This window comes from Rhinatrema bivittatum, chromosome 7, assembly GCF_901001135.1.
Source record: "Rhinatrema bivittatum chromosome 7, aRhiBiv1.1, whole genome shotgun sequence".
Lineage (NCBI taxonomy): Eukaryota > Metazoa > Chordata > Amphibia > Gymnophiona > Rhinatrematidae > Rhinatrema > Rhinatrema bivittatum.
In genome coordinates, this window is record NC_042621.1 from 115,581,302 (window position 1) to 115,605,934 (window position 24,633).

The 24,633-nt window shown below is 42.5% G+C and overlaps 1 protein-coding gene across 14 annotated transcripts in view; it reads right to left on the reverse strand.

Moving 5' to 3' along the window:
• USP54 (ubiquitin specific peptidase 54) overlaps positions 1–24,633 on the reverse strand; it is a 533,711-nt gene that overhangs the window by 248,727 nt on the left and 260,351 nt on the right. For all 14 annotated transcript variants that reach the window (XM_029608960.1, XM_029608959.1, XM_029608954.1 and 11 more), the window contains 2 exons: positions 24,314–24,448; positions 2,234–2,347 (listed from right to left, as the gene is read on the reverse strand). In XM_029608960.1, coding sequence (XP_029464820.1) covers positions 2,234–2,347; positions 24,314–24,448 — 249 coding nt within the window. The remainder of the gene's footprint in view (positions 1–2,233; positions 2,348–24,313; positions 24,449–24,633) is intronic.

A 24,633-nucleotide genomic window follows, 5' to 3' on the forward strand; every position in this document is an offset into this window, starting at 1 on the left:
CCTCCATGAAAGGTCAGTTGGGGACCACTGGCTGACTTCTAATGAGCATTGGAAGTGGTTCTGCCTGATCGAAACCTCCGCAAATCCCTAAACCTCGACCAAGGGGGGGGGGGGGGGAAGGGCCTTCTCACTGGTCCACTTGGCCTCAGGCAACTTGTTACCCTTCGATTCTCCCAAAGTCTTCATCAACTTATCCAAATCCTCCCCAAACAGGAGCTTCCCTCTAAAGGAAAGGTTAGACCATATGTTCGTTGACCAATTGTGCAACCATAGAAGTCAATGAGCCGTCGCTGAAACCATACTCCTGGCCAACATATGAACCAAAACGTACAGAGCATCTGCTACAAATGCTACTCTGGTCTCTAAGAGGGCTACTGAAAAGGGCTATCCCCCGTGGAAGTCTGCTCGGGCCTTCTGCATCCAACACAGGCAGATCCTCTACACCAGGCTAGCACACACCTGTAGACAGCATGGAAACCTCAAACATGCGCTTGAGTTGAATCTCCAACTTATGGTCCTGCACATCCTTCAAAGTGGCCGCACCCGCCACTGGGATGGTCATCTTCTTAGTGACCACCGAAACCACAGCGTCCACCTTCAGCTGTGGATCCATAGTGTTTATGGATCCATAGTGTTTATCCCATGCCCCTTTGAAATCCTTCACAGTTTTTATCTTCACCACTTCCTCCAGAAGGGCGTTCCAGGCATCCACCACCCTCTCCGTGAAGAAATACTCCTGACATTGGTTCTGAGTCTTCCTCCCTGGAGTTTTAAATCATGACCCCTGGTTCTGCTGATTTGTTTGCAACGGAAAAGGTTTGTCGTTGTCTTTGGATCATTAAAACCTTTCAAGTATCTGAAAGTTTGAATTATATCACCCCCCACCCCCACCTAATTGTCCCCCTATGCCTGCAGACTTTCCCCTATCCTTGAACATAGTTATGTTATAATTGCAGTACATTTGTTTCCAAGTTGCTTTGCTCTTGTTTGTTTTTCTCTCTCCTGCTACTACTTGTGTTACTATGTTCCCCCTTCCTGTTCCCCTGTTCATTGTATTTTCCATGCTATTGTTCCACTGTAAACCGATATGATGTTTCGACTAATACCGGTATAAAAACATTCTTAAATAAAATAAATAAAAATAAATATCACCCCTGCTCCTCCTTTCCTCCAGGGTGTACATATTTAGATTCTTCAATCTCTCCTCATAAGTCATTCGATGAAGACCCTCCACCTTTTTGGTCGCCTTTCTCTGGACCGCCTCCTCCATCCTGTGTCTGTCCTTTCGGAGATACGGTCTCCAGAACTGAACACAGTACTCCAGGTGAGGCCTCACCAAGGACCTGTATAAGGGGATTATCACTTCCCTTTTCTTACTCGATATTCCTCTCTCAATGCAGCCCAGCATTCTTCTGGCTTTAGCTATCGCCTTGTCACATTGTTTCACCGACTTCAGATCATCAGAGACTATCACCCCAAGGTCTCTCTCCTGCTCTGTACATATCAGCCCTTCTCCCCCCATCGAATACAGTTCTTTCGGATTTCCACACCCCATGTGCATGACTCTGCACTTCTTGGCATTGAATCTCAGGTGCCATATCTTCGACCACTCTTCCAGCTTCCTTAAATCCCATCTCATTCTCTCCACTCCTTCCGGCGTGTCCACTCTGTTGCAGATCCTAGTGTCATCCGCAAAAAGACATACCTTACCTTCTATCCCATCCGCAATGTCGCTCACAAAGATATTGAACAGGACAGGTCCCAACACCAACACTTCTTAATATATATTTTTTTCTTACTCTCAGACTGCTGGGTTGCATCTCTACCATCTGCTAGAGTCAGAGAAATACTGAAGAGGCTGCAGGTGGCACTCTCTGTTATGTAGTAGTGCCTCAAAGTTTTGTCCTCTGACTCCATCTGCTGTTGGGGATGCAAAACCCAATTGTCTGGACTGATCTGGGTATGCTCAGGAATGAGCATTTAAGAGCAAATAAACCTATGCATTCAGGTAAACACATCTTTCTGCATCATCCTGTCAATTTGTTCTCTGTAACAGGGTTTCACACTACAGATCAAATTTCAGTGCCTCCCCAAATGCAAATCAGATTGTTGTACAATATAAACCACAACTCTAGTTAGCCATAACTTTACAAGATACCTTTGCATCTTAGAGCAGATCTATCCCACCTCTCCACGATCAAATGTAAATGGTGCATTATCAATGGCACTTTACCTGCTCAAACAAGGTCATTGCAAACTTCTGGTGGGAAATACAGTGCTGGGCTGTGCAGATATCTTCCTTGGATTCATCAGCAATGTGGAAATGGATTTGTATAAGGAGGTTCTCCTAACCATATAAAAGCAATAAAAATAGAAAAATAGAAACCAGCAAAATTAAGGATTATCCAATAATCAGTTTCTAAAAGAAAGCAAATGGTAAAGTCTTGATATATTTTTTACAATTTAATTTTGTTTTAACAGCCTGTACAAATTCATATATATATATTTTTAAAGATTTTTTTTAAATTTCTTTGCATAAAGAAAAGTATACAACTATATATTTTCTTTCAAACTATTTTTTTTTTATTGTAAGAGAGTCATATAAGACAAAGGACCAATTTGGTAACTTTCATATAGTGATTACACAAGGACTGCCATCCTGCTTTTCCTCAAAGAAACACTAAAATCGTATCATTAACCTCCCAGGCAACTGTCGGGCCTGGGTCACTAAAGTGCTCATGGTCATAATTGCTCAGGCACATAACTCCCCCTATCCATTACAGCCCAAGCAAAAAGGTTCATGTTGCACCCTTTCAAAGAGCAGCCGTAAGACTGGGAAAAAATTGGTAAAGTGGAACAACAATGGTCCAAATTAAAAAGAGCTTTAATAATGGCAACATATTTATGTAAAAAAAAGTAAGACAAAAGGAAACATATGAATCTCCAAGGAGGTGGCTGGAAATATAAAGGCTAAAAGATTAGCATTCAAGAAGTACAAAGGAACTAAAAATAAAAAAAAAAACCAGGGAAGAACACCCGGTGATGCTGATAGAGATAAGGAAAGAAATCAGGACACAAAGCTCAAGTGGGTTGCTAAAGAGGTAAAGTGAAGTAATAAAACATTTTTCAGCTTTCTCAGAAAGGAGTATGGCCGGAAGTGGAATTTTATGACTGAAACGCAATAGGGAATAATGTGTATTTACTTCAATGTTTAATGGAGAGGATATTGGAGAGATACCCATTCCAGAGAAGGTTTTCATGGGTCATGATTCAGAACAACTGAACCAAATCATGGTGTACCTGGAAGATGTGTTAGGCCTGACTGACAAACTGAAGAGTAGTAAATCACCTGGACCGTATGGTATATACCCCAGTGTTCTGAAAGAACTAAAAAAAATGAAATTTCAGACTTATTAGTAAAAATTTGTAACCTATCATTAAAATCATTCGATGTACCTGAAGATTGGAAGATGGCCAATGTAACCCCTATATTTAAAAAGGGATCCAGGGGTGATCCGGAGAACTATAGACCAGTGGGCCTGTCTTCAGTGTTGGGAAAAATCATCATGGAAACTGCTATAAAGAATAAAATCACAAAACATTTAGATAGACCTGGTTTGATGGAACACAGCCAGCATGGATTTACCCAAGGGAAGTCTTGCCTCACAAATCTCCTACATTTTTTTGAAGGGGTGAATAAACATGTGGACAAAGGTGAACCGATACATGTGGTGTATTTGGATTTTCAAAAGGCATTCGACAAAGTCCCTCATGAGAGGCTTCTAAGAAAACGAAAAAGTCATGGCAGAGGATGTGATGTCGTTTTGTGGATTTCAAGTTGGTTAAAAGACAGGAAACAGAGAGTAGGATTATATGGTAAGTTTTCACAGTGGAAAAAGGTAAACAATGGCGTGCCTCGGGGATCTGTACTTGGACCAGTGCTTTTTAATATATTATAAATGATCTGGAAAGGGGTACAATGAGTGAGGTGCCCAAATTTGCGGATGACACAAAATTTTGCAGAGTAGTTAAATCTCAAGTGGATTGTGATGAATTGCAGGGGGATCTTGCAAGACTGGAAGATTGGGCTTCCAAATGGCAGATTAAATTTAACGTGGACAAGGTCAAAGTGATGCATATAGGGAGAAATAACCCTTGCTGTAGTTACACAATGTTAGGTTCTATCTTAGGAGTTACCACCCAGGAAAGAGATCTAGGCATCATAGTGGATAATACATTGAAATCGTCGGCCCAGTATGCTGTGGCGATCAAAAAAGCAAACAGAATGTTAGGAATTAAGAAGGGAATGGAAAACAATACGGAGGATGTCATAATGTCTCTGTATTGCTCCATGGTGAGACCGCGCCTTGAATACTGTGGGCAGTTCTGGTCACATCTCAAAAAGGATATAGCTGCACTGGAGAAAATGCAGAGAAGGGTGACCAAAATGATAAGGGGCATGGAACGGCTGTCTTATGAGGGAAGGCTAAAGAAGTTAAGGCTGTTCAGTTTGGAGAAGAGACAACTGAGGGGGGAAATTATTGAAGTCTACAAAATCATGAAAGGACTTGAACAAGTTAATGTAAATCAGTTATTTACTCTCTCAGATAATAGGACCAGGGGGCACTCCATGAAGTTAGCATAGTAGCTCATTTAAAACAAATCGAAGAAAATTCTTTTCCATTCAGCGCATAGTTAAGCTCTGGAATTCATTGCCAGAGAATGTGATAACAGCAGTTAGTGCAACTGGGTTTTAAAAAGGTTTAGATAAGTTCCTAGAGGATAAATCCATAAACAGCTATGATGGTAATTAATAAACAATACAGATCATATGCGCCTTTGGTTTTATTTATTTAGTTAATGGTTTTTATATACCGATAACCATTTGCACATCGTATCGGTTTACAAGGAACACTGTGATTACATAGTATAGGATTACAAGGAACATTGATATTATAAGGCATAATATAACTGATATAGTTTTTGCTATGGTTGCACAATTTTCTAAAGGGCCATTTCTGAGGATAAAGCTCTACTTTACCAACAGAAGTCTCTCTGAAAATTATCCTCCCTAACCATATTATGCCCCAAATTTTCCAAAGGAACTTGCCAGGTTCTTATGGCCTGGATTGGCCACTGTTGGAAACAGGATGCTGGGCTTGATGGACCGTTGGTCTGACCCAGTATGGCATGTTCTTATGTAGGTAGGGAAGAGTAATAAAGCAATTAGTTATAAAGAGTATGGCATCATCTGCATATACGACAATTCTGTGATCAGTCTCTCATACACAGATACCCATACTATAAGGTGAATTTTCAAAAATTGTGTACGTAAAAATAAAATCACAGTTACGCGTATACAATAGCATATATTCTAGTATATGTTATTTTAGAAATCTCAACATAACAAGCAGAAATTGAAGTCCAACGGTAAATTAACACATGTAAAAAATAGGCGGGACAGGAGCATTCCGGGAAGGGGCCAACATTTACATGAATTAGTTGCTATTCTATAAGCAATTTACACATGTAAACTTGGCACTTTACTTGCATATATTTACTCCTGCTCAATGTCTGGAGTAAGCAATCATTAAGATCTTAAAAGTTCAAAACTGATTGGATAAGGGGTCTGGGTGAAACGGGGAGACTTCAGGCTGAAGAGGACTGGGCAAACTCATAGACTAATTGGTAAACTGGTTAGTTCACTGTCATGTGCATGTTAGAAAATCCCGACTTACACGTATAAAAACTGGCTTGCGGGGGGGGGGGGGATGCATCTGAAAAAAAGCAGGTCAAATCTATTCTCATATTCCATTAAAATCTGAGAGGAAATTATGCAGGTAAATCATTTACGAACACTTATCCAGCTAAATTCTGATTAATCTTGCTAAGTAGCGACAGGCGCCACTTAGCTGGATAAGTTTGAACGCTACTTGTCCATCTAGGCAGCACTTTTTGTACTTATCCAGCTATGTAAGATATCCGGATAAGTCTAAAAAAAAAGCTACTTCTTAGCTAGATAAGTCTTAAAACACTACTTAACGAGCTAAGTCAGATAGCCGGCTAATTCTAAAAGTGCTACTTATCTTGCTATTTGATTTAGCTGGATATGTAGCACTATTTACACTTATCTGGCTATCACTTTTTTATAGACATATCCAGCTATCTTACATAGTCTGATAAGTATGAATATACTACTTAGACAAGTAGCGTTTTTCAGACTTATTAAGCTAAGTGGTAGCACTTAGCAGGATAAATCGGAACTTATCCAGATAGGTCTGAACATGTGCAGCTTGCAGTTTTTACATACAAAAGCATGTTTAGGCACATATACACTTCTATTTTATAACCTGCGCATATCGTTTGTGTGCAGTTCAAGACCTAAGGCCTTAGGTCTTGAACAGAGTCCCTCTGTTTTCTTTGAAATCAAGAGATATTTGGAGTAAAATCCACACCCTCTTTGCCTTAACAGAACAGGCTCAACCACATTGGCCAGTAAAGAGGGAGGAGAGCTCCTTTTGAAGAAGTTCCTGATGTGGTGAATAACCCGAACTGGGGTCCAGGGGCTAATTTGGTGGGAAACCCAACAGATTTAATCTATACCCTCTCCTTAATGATGCTGAGGACAAACACGTCTGAAGTTAAATTGGGTCACCAGTTTACATAAAACCACAGCCTCTCTCCGACCGGAAGGTCCTTTAGCACTGGTACTGGAAAACTGACTATGTTCTCCACAATCCAGTCAAAACCCCATCCCTAGTGTTGATTGGGTTACTGTCTGAAATTAAGCACTTGTTGCTGACTCAGAGGGGCATGTGGGGCCTGCTGTGTATGGGACCGAGGGGGTGGAGGATAGTGCCTTCTTGGTTGGAAAAAGTGTCTCCTCTGCCCTATCTTTGAATACCTCCTAGAGAAGTAGGAGACTGGTCTTGAGTGCCAACAGAGGCAAACTCTTATGGAGCAAGTCATCCACTGGATCTAATCCACAGTGATCTGAATGCTTCAAATTAAAAAGCGAACCCCCCCCCACCCATGGAAAAATGATTACTCTCAATTTAGGGCAAGGACTTATCAAATGCACAACAAATTGAAAGTCCAGGGAAACTACAGGAGTCCGCAACAATAGTGATAAGCTCCTGTGCAAGCTGGAACAATATAAATGAATAAGAAGAAGAGTATAGAACAACTAAAGCAGAGGCTGGTGGGTGCACCAGCCCACATTTACATCCGTGGCTACTGGTCTACCCCCTCTCCCAGGATCTGAAGGTGGAGCACCGCCTTTCCCAACCCTACCTGGCAATAAATATGCACTTTTGGCAGAATACAATTACTTTACATAATGATCCACGTACATTATAACATTCAGCATACATGCTGGTAAGAATATGGTAGAAAGCAAGCTTTCCTTGAAAATAAATGTGGTAACTGAAAAAAAAACAAAAAACAACTGCACAGCTATTTAATTATAAAAAAGATTTAAGACAAAAACTGAGTTCTCTGAATTGGTTAATAGTGATCCTAGCCATGCCAACATCATCCAGAAAATGCAGGGCTATATTTCAGCTTTATTCCCCATTCATTTTTTCAGAATGGCAGCAAGATGTACTAGTTTATGCAAGTATGTCATTTCAACTGCCATTCACTATTCATCCACCCATCATGTTCTCATTAATTAAAATCTGTGCTACACTTCTAACAAAGTTTAGAATCATAACATATAGGAAAATTAATCAATACAAATGTCATATTTATTCTCTACACTAATATTTTGATATGTAAATTATAATATCCTCTGACGTCCATATTCAGACACAGTCTGGGTAGCAGCAAAGTTAGCCGGATAAACGTATTCAGCTAACTTTGGAGGTATATTCAATAAAGCAATCGCACTACTGAATATAGCCGGCTAACTTTAGGACAGCTCTTTGGTCCGTCTAGACTTAGCTGGCTAAGTCATCTGGCTAACTTTGAATACTGGTTGGTTAACTTAGCTGGCTAATTCAACTCCTCCCATTTATGCCCCCAGAATGCCCCTATCTTATCCAGCTAAATTCTAGCCGCCTAATTTATTAGCCAGCTAGAATTTAGCTGAATATTTACCCAAACATTCATTTGTTGGCTAACTTCTAAGTTAGCTGGCTAAATGCTTTTTAATATGGACCTCTCTATGTTTAACGGTCTGGGGTTTTTTGTTTTTTTTGCTGTGTATTAAGATGAACTATCTAAAAAAATAATCTACAAAAAGACCAATGGGGACAACATTCAGGAGCTTATCATCAAGAGACTGAACACTATTGTACAATGAGATATGGTCACACGCCAAGTATTCTGTGCCAAGCATGCCATTCCACAATACAATATAATTTGTAAGTGCTGTGACTAGCACACATTCTCTTTCCTTGGACATATTATAAAGGAAATTAAAAACAAATGACAATGGCCATAGCTATAGTAAACAGCCACTTATTATTGTTTCTTCTGCAACACAGAACTGTTGGGTAGGTTGGGTGATAAGATTTAAATGTGCATTATTATTTTAATTCATAACCATTACATAGGTCAGGGTCACACAGTAGATTTTCTAAACAGAGTATCTATGAATTGAAAGCTAACTAAACATACAATCCAGAGACACAACCTTGGTCATAGTGCCATCTTAAAATGAGCTGAATCTCTAAGGGACACATTCATATTTGATCTTTTATTAACCCCTTAAGGGCCTTTTCAGTAAGTCTTTTTTTCCTATTTACCTAAGTAAATAGGCTTTCTGAAAACTGCTCACCCTGCTCATGGATACAATTATATGCAGGAATCAACATGTCAGTTTACCTGCAAGAAAAGTAGGTAGGGCCAGTGATATGGTTAGGTCAAGGGAGGCCACAATGCGCAAATTTGCATTTTCCTGTTTGCTGATGTATCACATGGCCACCTGGTTGTCCGTATGAATCAGGATGACCTGATTGGAAAGGCGATCCTGAAATACCCTGAGAGCATATCTGATTGCTCGAAGCTCCAGGAAATTTGGTGTTTGGCTTCCTCTGGAGATCAAGTTCCTTGTGTTTGCAAATCAGCCACATGGGCTCCCCAGCAGAGGTTGGAAGCATCGGTGGTGAGAATTATTTGAGGGTCTGGAGCCTGGAAGGGCAGGCCTTGGAGGAGACTGTTCTGATTTTTCCACCAGGCTAGAGACTGACGGAGTGAATCGGTAATGTGGACAGTGGTTGATAGAGGTTGGACGGACTGAGTCCATTGTGACTTTAGAGTCCACTGCATCACTCTCATGGCCAAGTGGGCCATTGGGGTAACCTGTACTGAGGACGCCATGTGTACCAGTAGGATAAGGAAGTGGCGTGCAGTCGTGCGTTGCTGAGACTGTAGATGGTGTGCGAGGGAGATGAGAGTGAGAGCTCGCTGTCGAGGCAGAAATGCCTTTGCCTGCAAGGTGTCCAAGTCTGCCCCTATGAATGATAAAGTTTGAGATGGGACTAAGCAGGATTTTGCGTAATTGACGAGAAATCGTAGCGAAATCAGAGTGTGTAAAGTAAGACGTAGGGATGACAGAGCAGCTTGCTGAGTGGGTGCCCTGATCAACCAATCGTCTAGATAGGGGTAGACGTGAACACCTTGAGTCCTGAGGAAGGCTGCTACTACTACGAGGCACTTGGTGAAGACTGGTGGTGCAGATGCCAGGCCGAATGGAAGCACTCGGTATTGATAGCGCTTGGGGCCTATTAGAAATCTCAGGAACCTGCGATGAGATGGATTTATCGCAATGTGAGTGTACACATCTTGGAGATCGAGAGAGCAGAGCCAGTCTCCTCTTTGCAGAAGAGTAAGGAGGGAACCCAAGGTTACCATCTTGAACTTTTCTCATTGGAGGTACTTGTTGAGGGCACATAGTTTCAGAATTGGACGAATGCCTCCCGATTTTTTTGGGGATTAGAAAGTACCGGGAATAGAATCCTAGGCCTCGTTGAGAGTAAGGTACTGGTTCTATTGCTCTGGACTGGAGGAGGGGGGAGACCTCCTGCTCCAGGAGTAGTGAGTGGTCAGATGTTCTCCACACCGGTAGAGGTGGGGAGTCCGGTGGAATGGAGAGAAAGTTCAGGCGATAACCTTGAGAGATTATGGTAAGGACCCACTGGTCTGAAGTGACTGTGTGCCACCTGTTGTTGAAATGGCATAATCGACCTCCCACTGGTATGTGAGGCAGTGGAAACTGGCTGCTGCTCTCTATGCAGGAGTCAAAAACCGGAAGCAACACGTAGCCAGATAGCTCTTCAGTGGAAGTCACATCAGATTCCTAGGCGTCAGGAAATCATTGACATCTTACACCAATACCATAGGTTGGCTTCCCTAACAGCAACTAAACACAACAGAATGATTTCCTTTTTGAAGATCTGGAAACCCTTCATGGATCATGTTGCCCACTAGTGATCCTCCTGACATTGTATCTTCGTGGCGGCAGCGGTGCAGGGGATACTGAGCATGTGCGGCCATTCCAATGTCTAAATCGGAGTGCTGCTAAAAAGGCTAGTGCATTTCCGTTTCACTATGGGAGAAAAGAGAACACATCACCCCTATCCTCCGTACCCTACACTGGCTGCCCATCAAATACAGGATCCTTTTTAAAGTGCTCACAATTATACACAAAGCGACGCACAATCTCTCTTCTCTCATATTAAACACCCAACTGAGACTGCACACTTCATCCAGACCCATCAGAAGTGCATACAAAGGCACAATGTACGCCCCTCCAGCGAAAACAACACTAAGGAAGCGTGCCCTATCTACAGCAGGCCCTCATCAATGGAATGCGCTCCCCCTGGACCTACGACTTGAACCATGCCCCTCAGCTTTCAAAAAAAACCAAACTAAAGACCTGGCTTTTCATCCAAGCATTCCCGACACTTAACCTTGGCCCTGGTTTAATAACAGTCTTGTCCATTTCCAAATGCACTTTCACTTAACTTTGGCTTAATACAGTCTCATCCAGTTCCCTATGTACACTCACCCAGTATATAGGGAGGAGGAATAGCCTAGTGGTTAGAGCACTGGACTATGGACCAGGAGACCAAGGTTCAAGTCCCGCTATCGCTCCTTGTGACCTTGGGCAAGTCACTTTACCCTACATTGCCTCAGGTACAAAAAAACTTAGATTGTAAGCCCTCTGGGGATAGAAAAATACCTACAGTACCTGAATGTAAACCGGTGTGATATCTCAATTGAGATGAATGTCGGTATATAAAATAATAAATAAATAAAAAAAAAAATAAAAAAATGTTCTCATCCTATAACTCAACGCACCTAACTTTTTACCCGCATACGATACCAGTTTTATTTTCGATTGTATAAACTCTCCCATTAATTCCACTGTTGCAGTCTCCTTGACCGGCTCATATGATAGATCATTCAATTTAAGTACCATGTACCAGCTCTTGTATTCACTTGTTCTATGTTTTTTGTTATGTTTTTGTACCAGCTCCTTGCTTTATATACCAGTTCTTGTACTCTCTTGTTTTAGGTATCAACCATACCTGTTATACCAGTTCTTGTATTCACTTGTTTATGTACTGCCTTTTGTGTGAAGTTGCAGTTTATTGTAAACTGGGGTGATCTGTATCCCTTACAGGAACCTCGGTATATAAAAGTTAAAAATAAATAAATAAAATAAATAAACTATGAACCTGGACGATAGCATTTCTGCTTTCTACTGGCTTATATCTTGTGACAGTATGGACTACCTTGATATACAAGAATCCGTTCTGGTATTCCACTACCAGGGGGGGGGAGGGGGGAGGGTTAGGGGATGGGGAACGTTCATACTCTTGCACTGATGGTGTGCTATTTTGTTATGAGTTTTACAAATTTGTTTACTGCTATTGCTTAAAACCTTAATAAAATGGAAGCAGGGCCCGGCTGAGGAGCTGCCTGCAGCTTTTGTTTACGAGGTTGACGAGACTGGGCCTTTTGGAAAGGTCTCGTGGAACGAGTCCTAGACTGTGGTGGATAGGACTTTGGACAGAAGAATGACTTTTTCGTATCCTTCCTGAAAGGCTGTTGGGAGGAATACTCAGAGGGCATCAGAGAGAGCTGGCGAAGGGTCTTGTGATGGTCTTTGAGTTCCGCCACCATCCGCTGAATCTGTTCCCCAAACAGATTGTCTCCTATGCAGGGCAGATCAGATAATATGTCTTGTACTTCAGGGCGCAAGTCCGAAGACTTAAGTCAGGCTCATCTTCTTGCCGAAATAGCAGTTGCAGATACCCTGGAAGCGGTATCAAAGATGTCATAAGAAGATCTTATTTCATGCTTCCCTGCCTCAAAACCCTTGTGCACTAGGGTTAGAAGTTGTTCTTGGAATTGATGAGGCAGGGACTCTGCAAAGTCCTGTATCTGCTTGAATAAGACCCTGTTGTACTGGGTCATATATAGCTGGTAGAAGGCATATATAGCTGGTGGGTCTAGGCATCATAGTGGATAATACTTTAAAATCGTCGGCTCAGTGTGCTGCAGCAGTCAAAAAAGCAAATAGAATGTTAGGAATTATTAGGAAGGGAATGGTTAATAGAATGGAAAATGTCATAATGTCTCTGTATCGCTCCATGGTGAGACCACACCTTGAATACTGTGTACAATTCTGGTCGCCGCATCTCAAAAAAGATATAGTTGTGATGGAGAAGGTACAGAGAAGGGCAACCAAAATGATAAAGGGGATGGAACAGCTCCCCTATGAGGAAAGGCTGAATAGGTTAGGGCTGTTCAGCTTGGAGAAGACACGGCTGAGGGGGGATATGATAGACGTCTTTAAGATCATGAGAGGTCTTGAATGTGACTCGGTTATTTACACTTTCGAATAATAGAAGGACTAGGGGCATTCCATGAAGTTAGCAAGTAACACATTTAAGACTAATCAGAGAAAATTATTTTTCACTCATTGCACAATAAAGCTCTGGAATTTGTTGCCAGAGGAGGTGGTTAGTGCAGTTAGTGTAGCTGGGTTCAAAAAAGGTTTGGATAAGTTCTTGGAGGAGAAGTCCATTAATGGCTATTAGGGAATAGCCACTGCTATTAATTGCATCAGTAGCATGGGTTCTTCTTAGTGTTTGGGTAATTGCCAGGTTCTTGTGGCCTGGTTTTGGCCTCTGTTGGAAACAGGATGCTGGGCTTGATGGACCCTTGGTCTGACCCAGCATGGCAATTTCTTATGTTCTTATGAGAGATAAGCATCGATCCCTGGAAGACATGTCGGCCAATGGCATCCACAAATTTCTGTTCCTTACCTGGGGGAAAGGAAGAGTGGGGTTTTGATCTTTTTGCCCTTTTTTTGGGCAGATTCTACAACCACAGATTGGTGATCCAGCTGAGGTTTCTGGAAACCTGGGGCTGACTGGACCAAATAAGTGGTATCAGCTTTTCTGTTGACTGGAGTAACAGAACCAGTGTGTTCCCAGTTCTTTTTGAGGAGATCTAAAAGAACTTGTTGAATAGGGATGGAGGTTATTTCCTTGGGAGCATCCAGGAATTGTAACAGCTCCATCATTTAATGTCTGTCATCTTGTTCACTCTGCAATTGGAAGGGAACCAATTCAGACATTTCCTTCACAAAGTTTATGAAGGATAGGTCCTCTGGAGAACACTTCCTGTTTTCAGTAGGAGAAGGTGGCGATGGCAAGTCATCAGTGTCTTGAGATATGATAGAGGTCTTTAAGATCATGAGAGATCTTGAACAAGTAGATGTGACTCGGTTATTTACACTTTCGAATAATAGAAGGACTAGGGGGCATTCCATGAAGTTAGCAAGTAACACATTTAAGACTAATCGGAGAAAATTCTTTTTCACTCAACGCACAATAAAGCTCTGGAATTTGTTGCCAGAGAAGGTAGTTAGTGCAGTTAGTGTAACTGGGTTCAAAAAAGGTTTGGATAAGTTCTTGGAGGAGAAGTCCATTAATGGCTATTAATCAATTATACTTAGGGAATAGCCACTGCTATTAATTGCATCAGTAGCATGGGTTCTTCTTAGTGTTTGGGTAATTGCCAGGTTCTTGTGGCCTGGTTTTTGGCCTCTGTTGGAAACAGGATGCTGGGCTTGATGGACCCTTGGTCTGTCTCAGCATGGCAATTTCTTATGTTCTTATCGGTCCAGGTGTCATAGGGATCAGGACTTGCCCCTCTAGGAGCCTGGGAAGGATGAGACGATGGTATTCCTGACGATCCCGGTCTAGGCTTCGAAGGCATCGAAGGAAGTGCTGGAGGCACCGATGAAGGCATTGAGGGCATGGATGGATGGATCAGTGGCACCGATGGAGGAATGCGGAACGGTGTTTCCCCTCCCGATGACAGGGTAAGCGGGGAAGGCACCGGAACCATCGGTGACCCAGGATCCATCGGTGGAAAAGCAGCTATAAGCACTTCCTTCTTCGAGAGCAGTGGTGCCAGTGCTGCCGGAATCGGATCGGTGGTCAGTTCCACAATCGGCATCGGTTTCGGTGGCAGAGGAACTTGAAGTCTGTGCATCGCCTTATCGATAGGCTCCTGAACCATCCGGTCCAGTTCTTCACGGAGACCTGGAGCAAGCAGCCCCGGCTCCGGAAGGGAAGAAGGAGGCAGAGGTATTGCCAGAGGGACCACCGTTAAAGGCGGAGTAGTGGCTCCCGATACCCGTCCGGGTGAGGGTTGCTTTGGTGACCCGGTCACAGAAAGGGTCGGTGCCTTTTCTGGACGGGGTTTCTTCGATGGTGGCTCGGACGATGGAGAGGTCGAAAATTTTCCTTCCTTGATGGTCCGAGACTTGCGGTGTCGATGCCGATGTTTCTCTCTATGATCCCCTCGGTCCTGGGGGGGTAGAGATAGTTGAAGGCCGAGAAGTCGTCGATGCCGGATGGTCACTGGCCAGTGGCCGATACTGGCGCGAAGTGGACGGTGCCAGTTCAGACGACGTCGATGCAATAGATGGCGTCAGAGTTTGAGAACGGAAGAGAAGTTCCATTTTCTCTATTCTGGCCTTGCGACCTTTTGGTGTCATTAAAGCACTTTTGGTGCAAGTCAGGACATCATGCTCGCACCCGAGACACATTACAGAGACTTTATGCGGGTGTGTAATGGACATGGTACGAGTACAGTCTGGGCACCGACGGAACCCCAACGCCATGGCCTTTGAAAAATTTAGCTGTGGTACGGTCGACGGCCAGTAGGCCGCGAGGGCCAAACTTGACGGGAATCAACCGAAAACAGGTAAAAACTTACTGGAGTACCGCGGAGTCAAAAATTCGAAGGAGGGACCCCCTGTGGGGCATGAAAGTTTTTAGTAATTCCATGAGGAAAATTCCTGTCAGTAATCTCTGTGGAGCTCCTTTAATAATTTTAAATCATTCTCACCTTTTCTATAATCTCTTACAAGTTAGCCCTGTTATTTGCCCTGTTATTTGTAACCTCTTGTTTGATGTAATTTCCAACTTTGGTTCTATGTAAACCGACGTGATATGTACCAGTACATGAACATCGGTATATAAAAACCTTTAAATTAATTAATTAATTAATTAACCAACCGGCGTGGCTACTGCTGCATGGAAAAAAGAAGACTGAAGAGAGACCCCTGCCGGCTGCAGGTTTAATGCCATGCTGGGCATGCCCAGTAGGTGCCAGTCAAAGTTCTAGAAACTTTGACAAAAGTGTTCCATGATTGGGCTCCATCCTGTGATGTCACCTATATGTGAGGACTACCATCCTGCTTGTCCTGTGAGAAAGCCAGGTCAGTTTGGCAAGTTATGCAGGGGACCTACAAGGCCAGAATTTCAGACAGCAGCCACACTGATTGGATTATTTGTTTTAAATTTTGTTGTAAATTGCTTTGGAATATTTGATCTGGAAAACGATTAAAATTAATAAATAGATAGATATTGCAAAGCTTTGTGCTTAGGCATGATAGAAGTGGGTGCTCTAGGGAACTAAGTGGAAGCTTGTTTGCGCTACTACCTAGGATGGTAGAGTTCATAGGGGGAAGAAAAAAAAAAGACTGAACTGGATAGGGAGAAATCTTGCAGGTATTTGCACTCTGTGACTGGAAGTTAGGATATATCCTTAGCAAAGTAAACAGAATAACTGGGAAGACTGGATGGGCCAGATGGCCTTTTTCTGCTGTCTATTATGTAATCTCTCTTCCAGTTCAGTAGAACTAAGATTCTAGCTGGTTATTAAGAGTTTTGAATTGAACCTTCAGAGTTATAGGGGTAGAAAAGATTTCATCTATGCCCAATCCACATGGATGAATCTAGAAGTATGCTACTGTCTGGGCTCTATGTCAAAACTCTGGGGCTGCTTCCTTTGTCCAACAAGAGCATGTATACTGGCAGCTCAAGTATGCCTAGGCTCAGGTGCCTCTTACTGAAAAGACAGGGCAATGAGAGTTTCAGGCTCTCCTTGCGCATCCTTATTCCTGGTGGCTCACTCAGGCTTCCAGGAGAAGTTGTCTCTAGAAACCCTCTGGTATCCAAGTATTTATTTATTTAGCATTTTTTATATACCGAGGTATAGCAGAGTTGCCTTCACTCCGGTTTACATACAGAACAACGTGTTACATTGAACGATGTTTGAAATTTAAGAATATCAAAGATTAACAATAATGAGCAAAGACATAACAAGGAGAATGAGTATAACAGGATAAACACAGGGTGGAAACCCTGAGTAGGTGAACAGAGATATGTATATTCCCAACTGTACAGAAACACTTACAAGATTAACATGGCTGCAAGGATCACAGTGGTTCCATAGATTAGGATAATAAATTTCATTAAGTTTGGGCAAAGAGGCCTTATAATCATATCAAGAACCTCCACCCATAAAAAGTTATAAAAATAGCTTTTCGTGCATGTCATACATAGCTAACAAGAGTATGCCTCATCGTCCATGAGGAAGACAGCTTTCCAAAGCAATTTATCCAGGTACAAGGTCTGACAATTAATCACCCTTAACAAATCTGAAGTGCCCACAGGGTTCCACAGTGTGCATACTTTTATCCAGGTTAAGGAGAAGTGTTGCCAGGGGAGAGTTTTGGGCCAGAGTAGGAAAGAGTACATGTACATTGAATTTTCAAATCTACGCATGCTATTTCCCACAAAGCAGGTGCAAAGTCTGCCAGTCAATTGTACCCATGGATAATTTTCAGAAGAGAAGTATGCATAGACTTTCCCTTTGAAAATCTGTACGAAGTCCATGGGTACAAAGTACCTGCAGACTTTGCATCTGGGTAGGCGGTTTATTTCCATAGCCCGCCTGGATGCAAAGTCTGCATATATTTTTGTACCCATGCACCAGGTAGTCAATTTTCAAAGAAAACTGCATGCATAGTTTTCCTTTTGAAGAATTGCTTATGAGGGTACCTGGGATGAAAAGTCCCTGTAAACTTTATACCTCCTTTCTCTGCAGGCAAAGGAAAAAGAGGAAACATCAGGGCCGGCGGAAGCACTAGGCGAACTAGGCGGTCGCCTAGGGCGCCAGCTTCCCGGGGGCGGCACTGCCCCGGTAAAATTAAGAGAGCCGCGCTCAGCCGCTGCCCCGGTAAAATTTAAAAAAGCTGCATTAAGCCGCCGCCCCCCCGATAAAAATAAAAGTGCCGCTGCCGGCAGCCCGCCCCAAAAGACCCATCTGACCTCCCCCAGCTGTTCTCAACCAGTGTGTCGCGTGCTCCCGGTCTCTCCCGCTGCTCTTTCTTCCCTGCTGCCGTTGCCGCCGGGCTATCAGCACGTTCAAGCCCAGCGGGAACGGCAGCGGTGCAAAAAAAAAAGCTGTGGCATCCGCGGCTGGCCTTTTCTTCTTCCCGCCCCCCCCCCCGACCCGGAACAGGAAGTGGTGCGCGGGAAGGAGAAAGAGCCGTGCCGCATGAAAAAATAGCGGTGACAGCAGCATCGGCCCCCGAGCAATCGAAGCAGCTGATAATCGGGAAAGGAGTCAGCAGCACGAGCCTCCTGCGGCCGATGGGATTCTTCCTTCTTGGCCTGCGGGGGCTGGAGGAGGAGGCTGTTGCAGCTACCATTTGTGCTGGGGGGGGGAGAGGAAGTGAGAGAGAGAAGCAGCCAGCCTGCCTGTGTGTGATTGAGAGCCTGTGTGTAAGTGAGAGAATGTATTTGATCGAGAGCATGTGTGTGTGATTGAGAGAAACTGGTCAGAGAGCTGATGTATGTGTATATGTGAGAGACAATGAAAGTGACTGCTCAAGGAGATGACTGATGTGTGAGAGTGTGAGACAGTCAGGGATGTGACTGATGTGTGTGTGTGTGTGTGTGAAAGAGAGAAAAAGCATGGAAGTGAGAACTCTGGGTATGTGAGAAAGCATGGGAGTAAGAAGCCTGGTGTTGTGGGGGTGTATGTGAAAGAAAGCATGGGAGTGAGAAGCCTGATTATGTGAGAGAGAGCATGGGAGTGGGAAGCCTGTGTGTGTGTGTGTGCATGTATGAGAGAGAGACTGGTTGGTAAGGTGACGGTGTGACTGGTGTGTATGTGAATGTGAGAGAGAGAGAATGTGATTCAGGGAATGAGAAGCCTGTGCACCTGGAGAGCGAGCATGGAAATGAGAGAGAGACTGGTGTGTGTGCGTGTGTGTAACAGAGAGAAAGTGATTATGGGAATGAGAAGTCTGTGCATTTGAAGAGAGTGAGCATGGGAGTGAGAACCTGGGTGTGTGTGAGACACAGCATGGGAGGGAGAAGCCTGTATATGTAAGACAGAACAGGTGACTGGTGTGTGTTTGTGTATATGTGAGAGAGAGAAAGAAAGTGATTATGGGAATGAGAAGCCTGTGCATGTGAAGAGTGAGCATGGGAGTGAGAAAGCTGGGAGTGTGTGAGATACAGCATGGGAGTGAGAAGCCTGTGTGTGTGTATGCATGAGAGAGATCAGGTGACTGGTGTGTGTGTTTGTGTATGTGTGTGAGAGAAAGAAAGTGATTATGGGAATGAGAAGCCTGTGCATGTGGAGAGAACAAGCATGGGAGTGAGAGACTGGTGAGTGTGTGTGAGAAAGAGAAAGTGATTATGAGAGTGAGAAGCCCATATATGTAAGTGGAACACGGGAGTGGGAAGCCTGTGTGTGTGTATGGCATGAGAGAAACTGTTCAGGAAGGTGACTGGTGTGTTTGTCAAAGACTGTTTGGGAGATGATTGGTGTGTGAGAGACAGAAACTGGTCATGGGGGCATGACTGATATGGTGTGTGTGTGAGAGACCATGGGCACTAAGGAAGAGGACCATGAGTATAGAGCTTAGCCACTACTGCTGCTTCTGGTGTGTACTACAGCTTGCATGGAAGAGGAATAAGAGAGCTGCTGGAGGGGGTAAGTAAAGGTGGCTTTTTAAGTTTATTTTTCTTGATTGACTGCCATTTTAATTATTTAATATTATGTGATGTGTCTGCTTTTTTTGTTTGAGCAACAAGTATAGCTTTGGTTTATGTTTATTTTATTTATTTTTATTTATTTATTTATAAAAGAGTTTCTATACCGTCGATAAGACAAATCATCTCAATGGTTTACATGGCATAAAAATGTCAAATAAGTGTTCTGTTATAAATACAGACTTCGTTATTTTCATTAATGCACAATGTAAGTTAATTGTGTGTGGAGGCTGGGGGGGGGGGGGGCGGCATAGCTGACGTTTTGCCTAGGGCGCCTAATACCCTTGCACCGGCCCTGGGAAAAAGTACACATCCAGATTTGAAACCTCCATTCTTGGCATGTACTTTATCCCCCTGACCTAAACACGTCCCCTAAAAGTATGCAGGCTGAGCACCCTGTCTGTACTTTGTAGCCATTTTGAGGGCAATTTTCCAACAAATCAATTTACCTGGTTAAAAAGCTTTGAAAAATATCCTCCACAAGGACTCACAGGCATTGTACCTGCTTTTTCTGCACAGAAATGCACAGATTTGAAAATGCAATCTATGCCCAGTGTTTTTCAACCCAGCCCTAACCACAGCTCAGGGAACACCTCCCTCGATCAGGATATATGTATGTATGCCATGGAACTTTGCGCATACTATTAGCCAAATCAAGTGAGAGCAATTTTCAGACAATTTACCCAGAAAGGCTTTGAAAACTGCCCTCAGAATGTCTTGAAAAAATAATCATATAATACAAATACAAAATTTTCTTATGAAATTCTATATAAATTTTCCTTATAAATAATAAATTCCCAGTGTAATTTTATGTATTTATTCATTTTACTTATTGTACTTGTTCAGTGTCTCCTCTGCTTTAATTCGTGTATTTGTGTCAATCTTCTCCAGATTCCTTTTTTTCATAAATTTACATACCCCTTGCAGAATTTAAAAAAGAAGTACAGAAAAGCAGTTTTATCTGCTTTTCTGTACTTCTTTTCAATGCACTCAGCTATTAACGCCTGCTCTTTTTGCATTGGGAGTGAATGAGTAATAGGCTCATTCACATGCATTTGCATGTGATGAGCGCTAACTCATTCACTCCGCGTTAGACGTGGGTAAAATAGGCACTAATCCCCTTATTGCATTAGGGGATTGATTAGCGCCTATTTTACCCGTGTCTAACTGCTCGTTAAGAGTGCGCTCGGCATATTGCATCGGCCCCCAAAGAACTTACAGAATCTGGAGGCTTTTAGCCAAGGCAATCTTCTTCAGTAACAAAATTTCCAACCTGCAATCACAGCTGAAACCTAATACCTTAGTGCCATTCAGCACATACCTCCATCCCTGCAAAGGCATTTCTATACAAGCCTTCGAACCTATTGCAACATCAGAGACCAAATCAGTATTGAAGAGAATGAAACCCTCCTCTCACCCATTTGACCATATCCCTTCCAAACTACTGCTGCTAACACCAGATACCATCTCCAAAGCCCTGACTGACATTATCAACTGTTCCTTAGCCCAAGGAATCTATCCAGACGACCTGAAAATTGCTTCCATCAAACCTCTCTTAAAAAAACCTAATTTAAATCCTAAAGATCCTTCCAACTTTCGCCCAATGTCCTACCTCCCTTTCATAGCTAAGGTAATGGAAAAATTAGTGAACGCCAGATTATCAGAATACCTCAAAGACCACAATATAATATTCCCCACTCAATATGGCTTCCGAAAATCCTTAAGTACCGAATCACTTCTCATATCCCTAACAGATTACCTCATCATGGGCCTCGATAAAGGTCATGCCTACCTGCTGATACTCCTTGACCTATCGGCCGCCTTTGATATGGTTAATCACTCCCTCCTCCTAAATCAACTAGCGAACATCGGAATAACAGGTGCTGCACTTGCCTGGTTCAAATCATTCTTGGGAAACAGAAGATACAAAGTCAAAATACATAACAAAGAATCTAAGTTTTATCCTTCCACGCTAGGAGTTCCGCAGGGCTCCTCCCTTTCTCCCACGCTCTTTAACATTTACCTCCTCCCCCTATGTCAACTATTAACCAAACTGAACCTCAAATACTTTCTATACGCGGATGACGTCCAGATTGTCATCCCTATCAAAGAATCCCTCTCAAAATCTATCAAAATCTGGGAAAGTTGCCTTCAAAAAATTGACAACCTCCTTTCCAGTCTAAATCTCATCCTAAATTCTTCAAAAACCGAACTTCTCATAATTTCCACCGAAAATAGTAACCTCGCCTCAAATCCACCAACCGGCTTTCAAACATCACAAGTAAGAGACCTAGGAGCTATCATCGATAATCAGCTAAATCTAAAATCTTTCATTAATCAAACCACTAAGGACTGCTTTCATAAACTGCACGTCTTAAAAAGAATCAAACCTCTTTTCCACTCCCACGACTACAGAACTGTCTTGCAATCAATAATCTTCTCTAAGTTAGATTATTGCAATTCCATTCTATTAGGTCTCCCGTCTTCTCACACTAAACCCCTTCAGATGGTTCAGAACACGGCGGCTAGAATATTGACAAACACAAGAAGAGACCACATATCTCCGATTCTCAAAGACTTGCATTGGCTGCCAGTTCACTATAGAATCTTATATAAATCCATTACTACCATCTACAAAGCTTTCCATCAACTCTCTCCGCTTAACCTCCAAATACCATTTAAAAAACATACCTCCGCCAGACCAATCAGAGAGTCCTACAAAGATTCACTACAGGTTCCTCCTTCTAAAACCTTTCACCATATGACTCTTAGAGACAGGGCTTTTTCCACAGCAGGACCTACTTTGTGGAACTCCATCCCACCAGAACTGAGACAGGAACCTTGCCTTCCAACATTTAGAAAAAGACTTAAAACCTGGTTATTTATGAAAGCCTTTCCAGACACCAATGGAACCTAAATTCAACTTAATGAACTCTGACCACCCAACAGGGTATTCAACAACTTTGACAATTCCTTAATTTTTTACAATCTCTTTTAAATTGGCAGGTTTATTCTTTTATTTTTCACTGTTAAATTACTATCGCCTTCTCACCGTTCCAAGTTGTAATATGTCCCTGTTTTATTGTAACTGCTATTTTTTCTTTGAGCACTTGTTAATGTTCTTATGATTATTTTCCTTGTGTCACACCTTGTTAATTGTAAACCGGCATGATGCAATTCCCATCGCGAATGCCGGTATAGAAAAAACTCAAATAAATAAATAAGCGAAATGGGCAGCTTTGTCGCTGGAGAAAATATGGGGCCTCATTCACAACTATCACCAAAGACTGCAAGCTGTCACTGATGCAAAAGGGGGGCAATACACGATATTAAGAACAAAAGGTATGCAAACTTTTGAACAGGAGCATTTTATTATTTCCCTTATTGTTCTGGTTTGTTTAATGAGTGTGCTATTCTGTGATGCATAATAGTTTAATTTGAAACACATTAAAAATAACAGATGTGTTTTGTCTGATCACTTATGTTTTCTTAAAATGCTACACATCTTACAAATTCTGCCAGGGTTATGTAAACTTATAATTACAAGTATATGTACTTCTCCTCCTTTATAAAACTCTCCTCCTCTATGTGTCTTTCTACATTTTCTTCCTTCATCTCATGTATCTTGTCATCTTTACAGTTCTTGAATTACAACTTGTTCAATTCTCTCTCGTGTCACTCACCCCCCCATCCCCACTTCCTTTCGCTTTCCTCAGTCTTCTGTTTTCCTCCCTATACCCAGAAGGAACAGATAATGTACTTCCTCTCTAAACAGTAAGCATACAGGAGGTGGGAGGAAGGAGAAGTCACAGGGACAGTGGACATGTGCTTTTCCTATGTCCTTGGTTCTTCTGTTGTGAATACTCTTCTTACAACCGGAGGGAGAAAGGGAAAAGGGGTTCAAGCACTGGTAGGCAAGCAGGCTGTTCCACCAGCCAATTCAATGGTGGCTCTTCTTCTTGGTAGCTATTGGAAAAAAGTTCCACTAGCTGTGCACCATATGCGTGTGAATGCAAGTGTCTCAAAGCTTGAAGATTAAAACTTGAGGTGTATGGCTCCATTTTACTATGTACTTCATTAGATTTGTGCTTAAACGAAACACACATGGATCCATAATCATGAGAGTTGATGAACGTTAAGCACTAATGTTTAACATTGTTTGTAACTCATAGCTAAAGAGTTCTCTCTCTCTTTGTCTCTGAAATAAAAGGGCCACCATTGTAATAATCGGTTCGCTATTTAGGTAGCATCATTAGTTCTCAAATTATGTTTAATTACTAGTAGATCAGAATGTTTCAGTAGAATTCCTTGTCAAGTACTTAAATGTCAGCAGTGTAAGAAAGGGCAGCAGCAATAGCACAGCTGCTCGATGATGCCAGAAGAATTTCTGGAAAGGTATTCTGGCACCAGCTATAATCTACCTGCAAATGCAGAATAATCCCTATTTCTTATTTATTACATATTTAATATCTCCATGAATTGGGACTGCAACTTGATAAAATACTGCCAGGAAAAATACTGCAGCTTAGGTGCCCCTAATGCCAGTCCACGATGGCAATATCACAGCCTGGGACTGCCATCTTTTTAAAGGGCCTGAGTGGCCCAAATATTACCCCCCACCCCCCCAGCTAACATAGCCAAAGTATTAAAAAAACAAATACAAGTGAAGACGTGGCATCCTTGGCCCCATCCCACCCAATCCCTGCCTCCTTGTAGCCAAAAAGATTTCATATAACTGGGGGTAGGGGGAAATATTCAGGCCATTTGGGCCCTTTAAGGAGAGCCCTGGAAGGATCAGAACCTGTATTAGCTTCTCGGTGCTACACCTTGGCTACATACAAGGCCTGCATCCAACAGAAGGTTTTCAAATATTGTGCAGTATTTTTTCAAGTGCTTTCACATTATGACATGACCATCCTACTTACAAAGCATTCTGCTGCGTCATCCATGATGCCCAACTGGAAACGTTGCTCATCCTGAAAGGTCTTGGCCAGGGCATTGCGTAGGGCATCTGAGGGCAGCACCTTCTCACTGCTGCACTGAAACTGGTTGAAGATTTCCTGATAAAGAAAGAGAATTGCTAAATAGCAGTTTATTCTCTGTCCAACTTAGCTTATACTAACATTTATATTTTTTAAATTATACTCACTGAACTAGTTTTTGCTATGTTTTCAATAACTTTGGAGCCAAAGTCAAGTTTTTCTAATTAGACCCTAATCCATTCTTAAGATTATAATGAAAATAA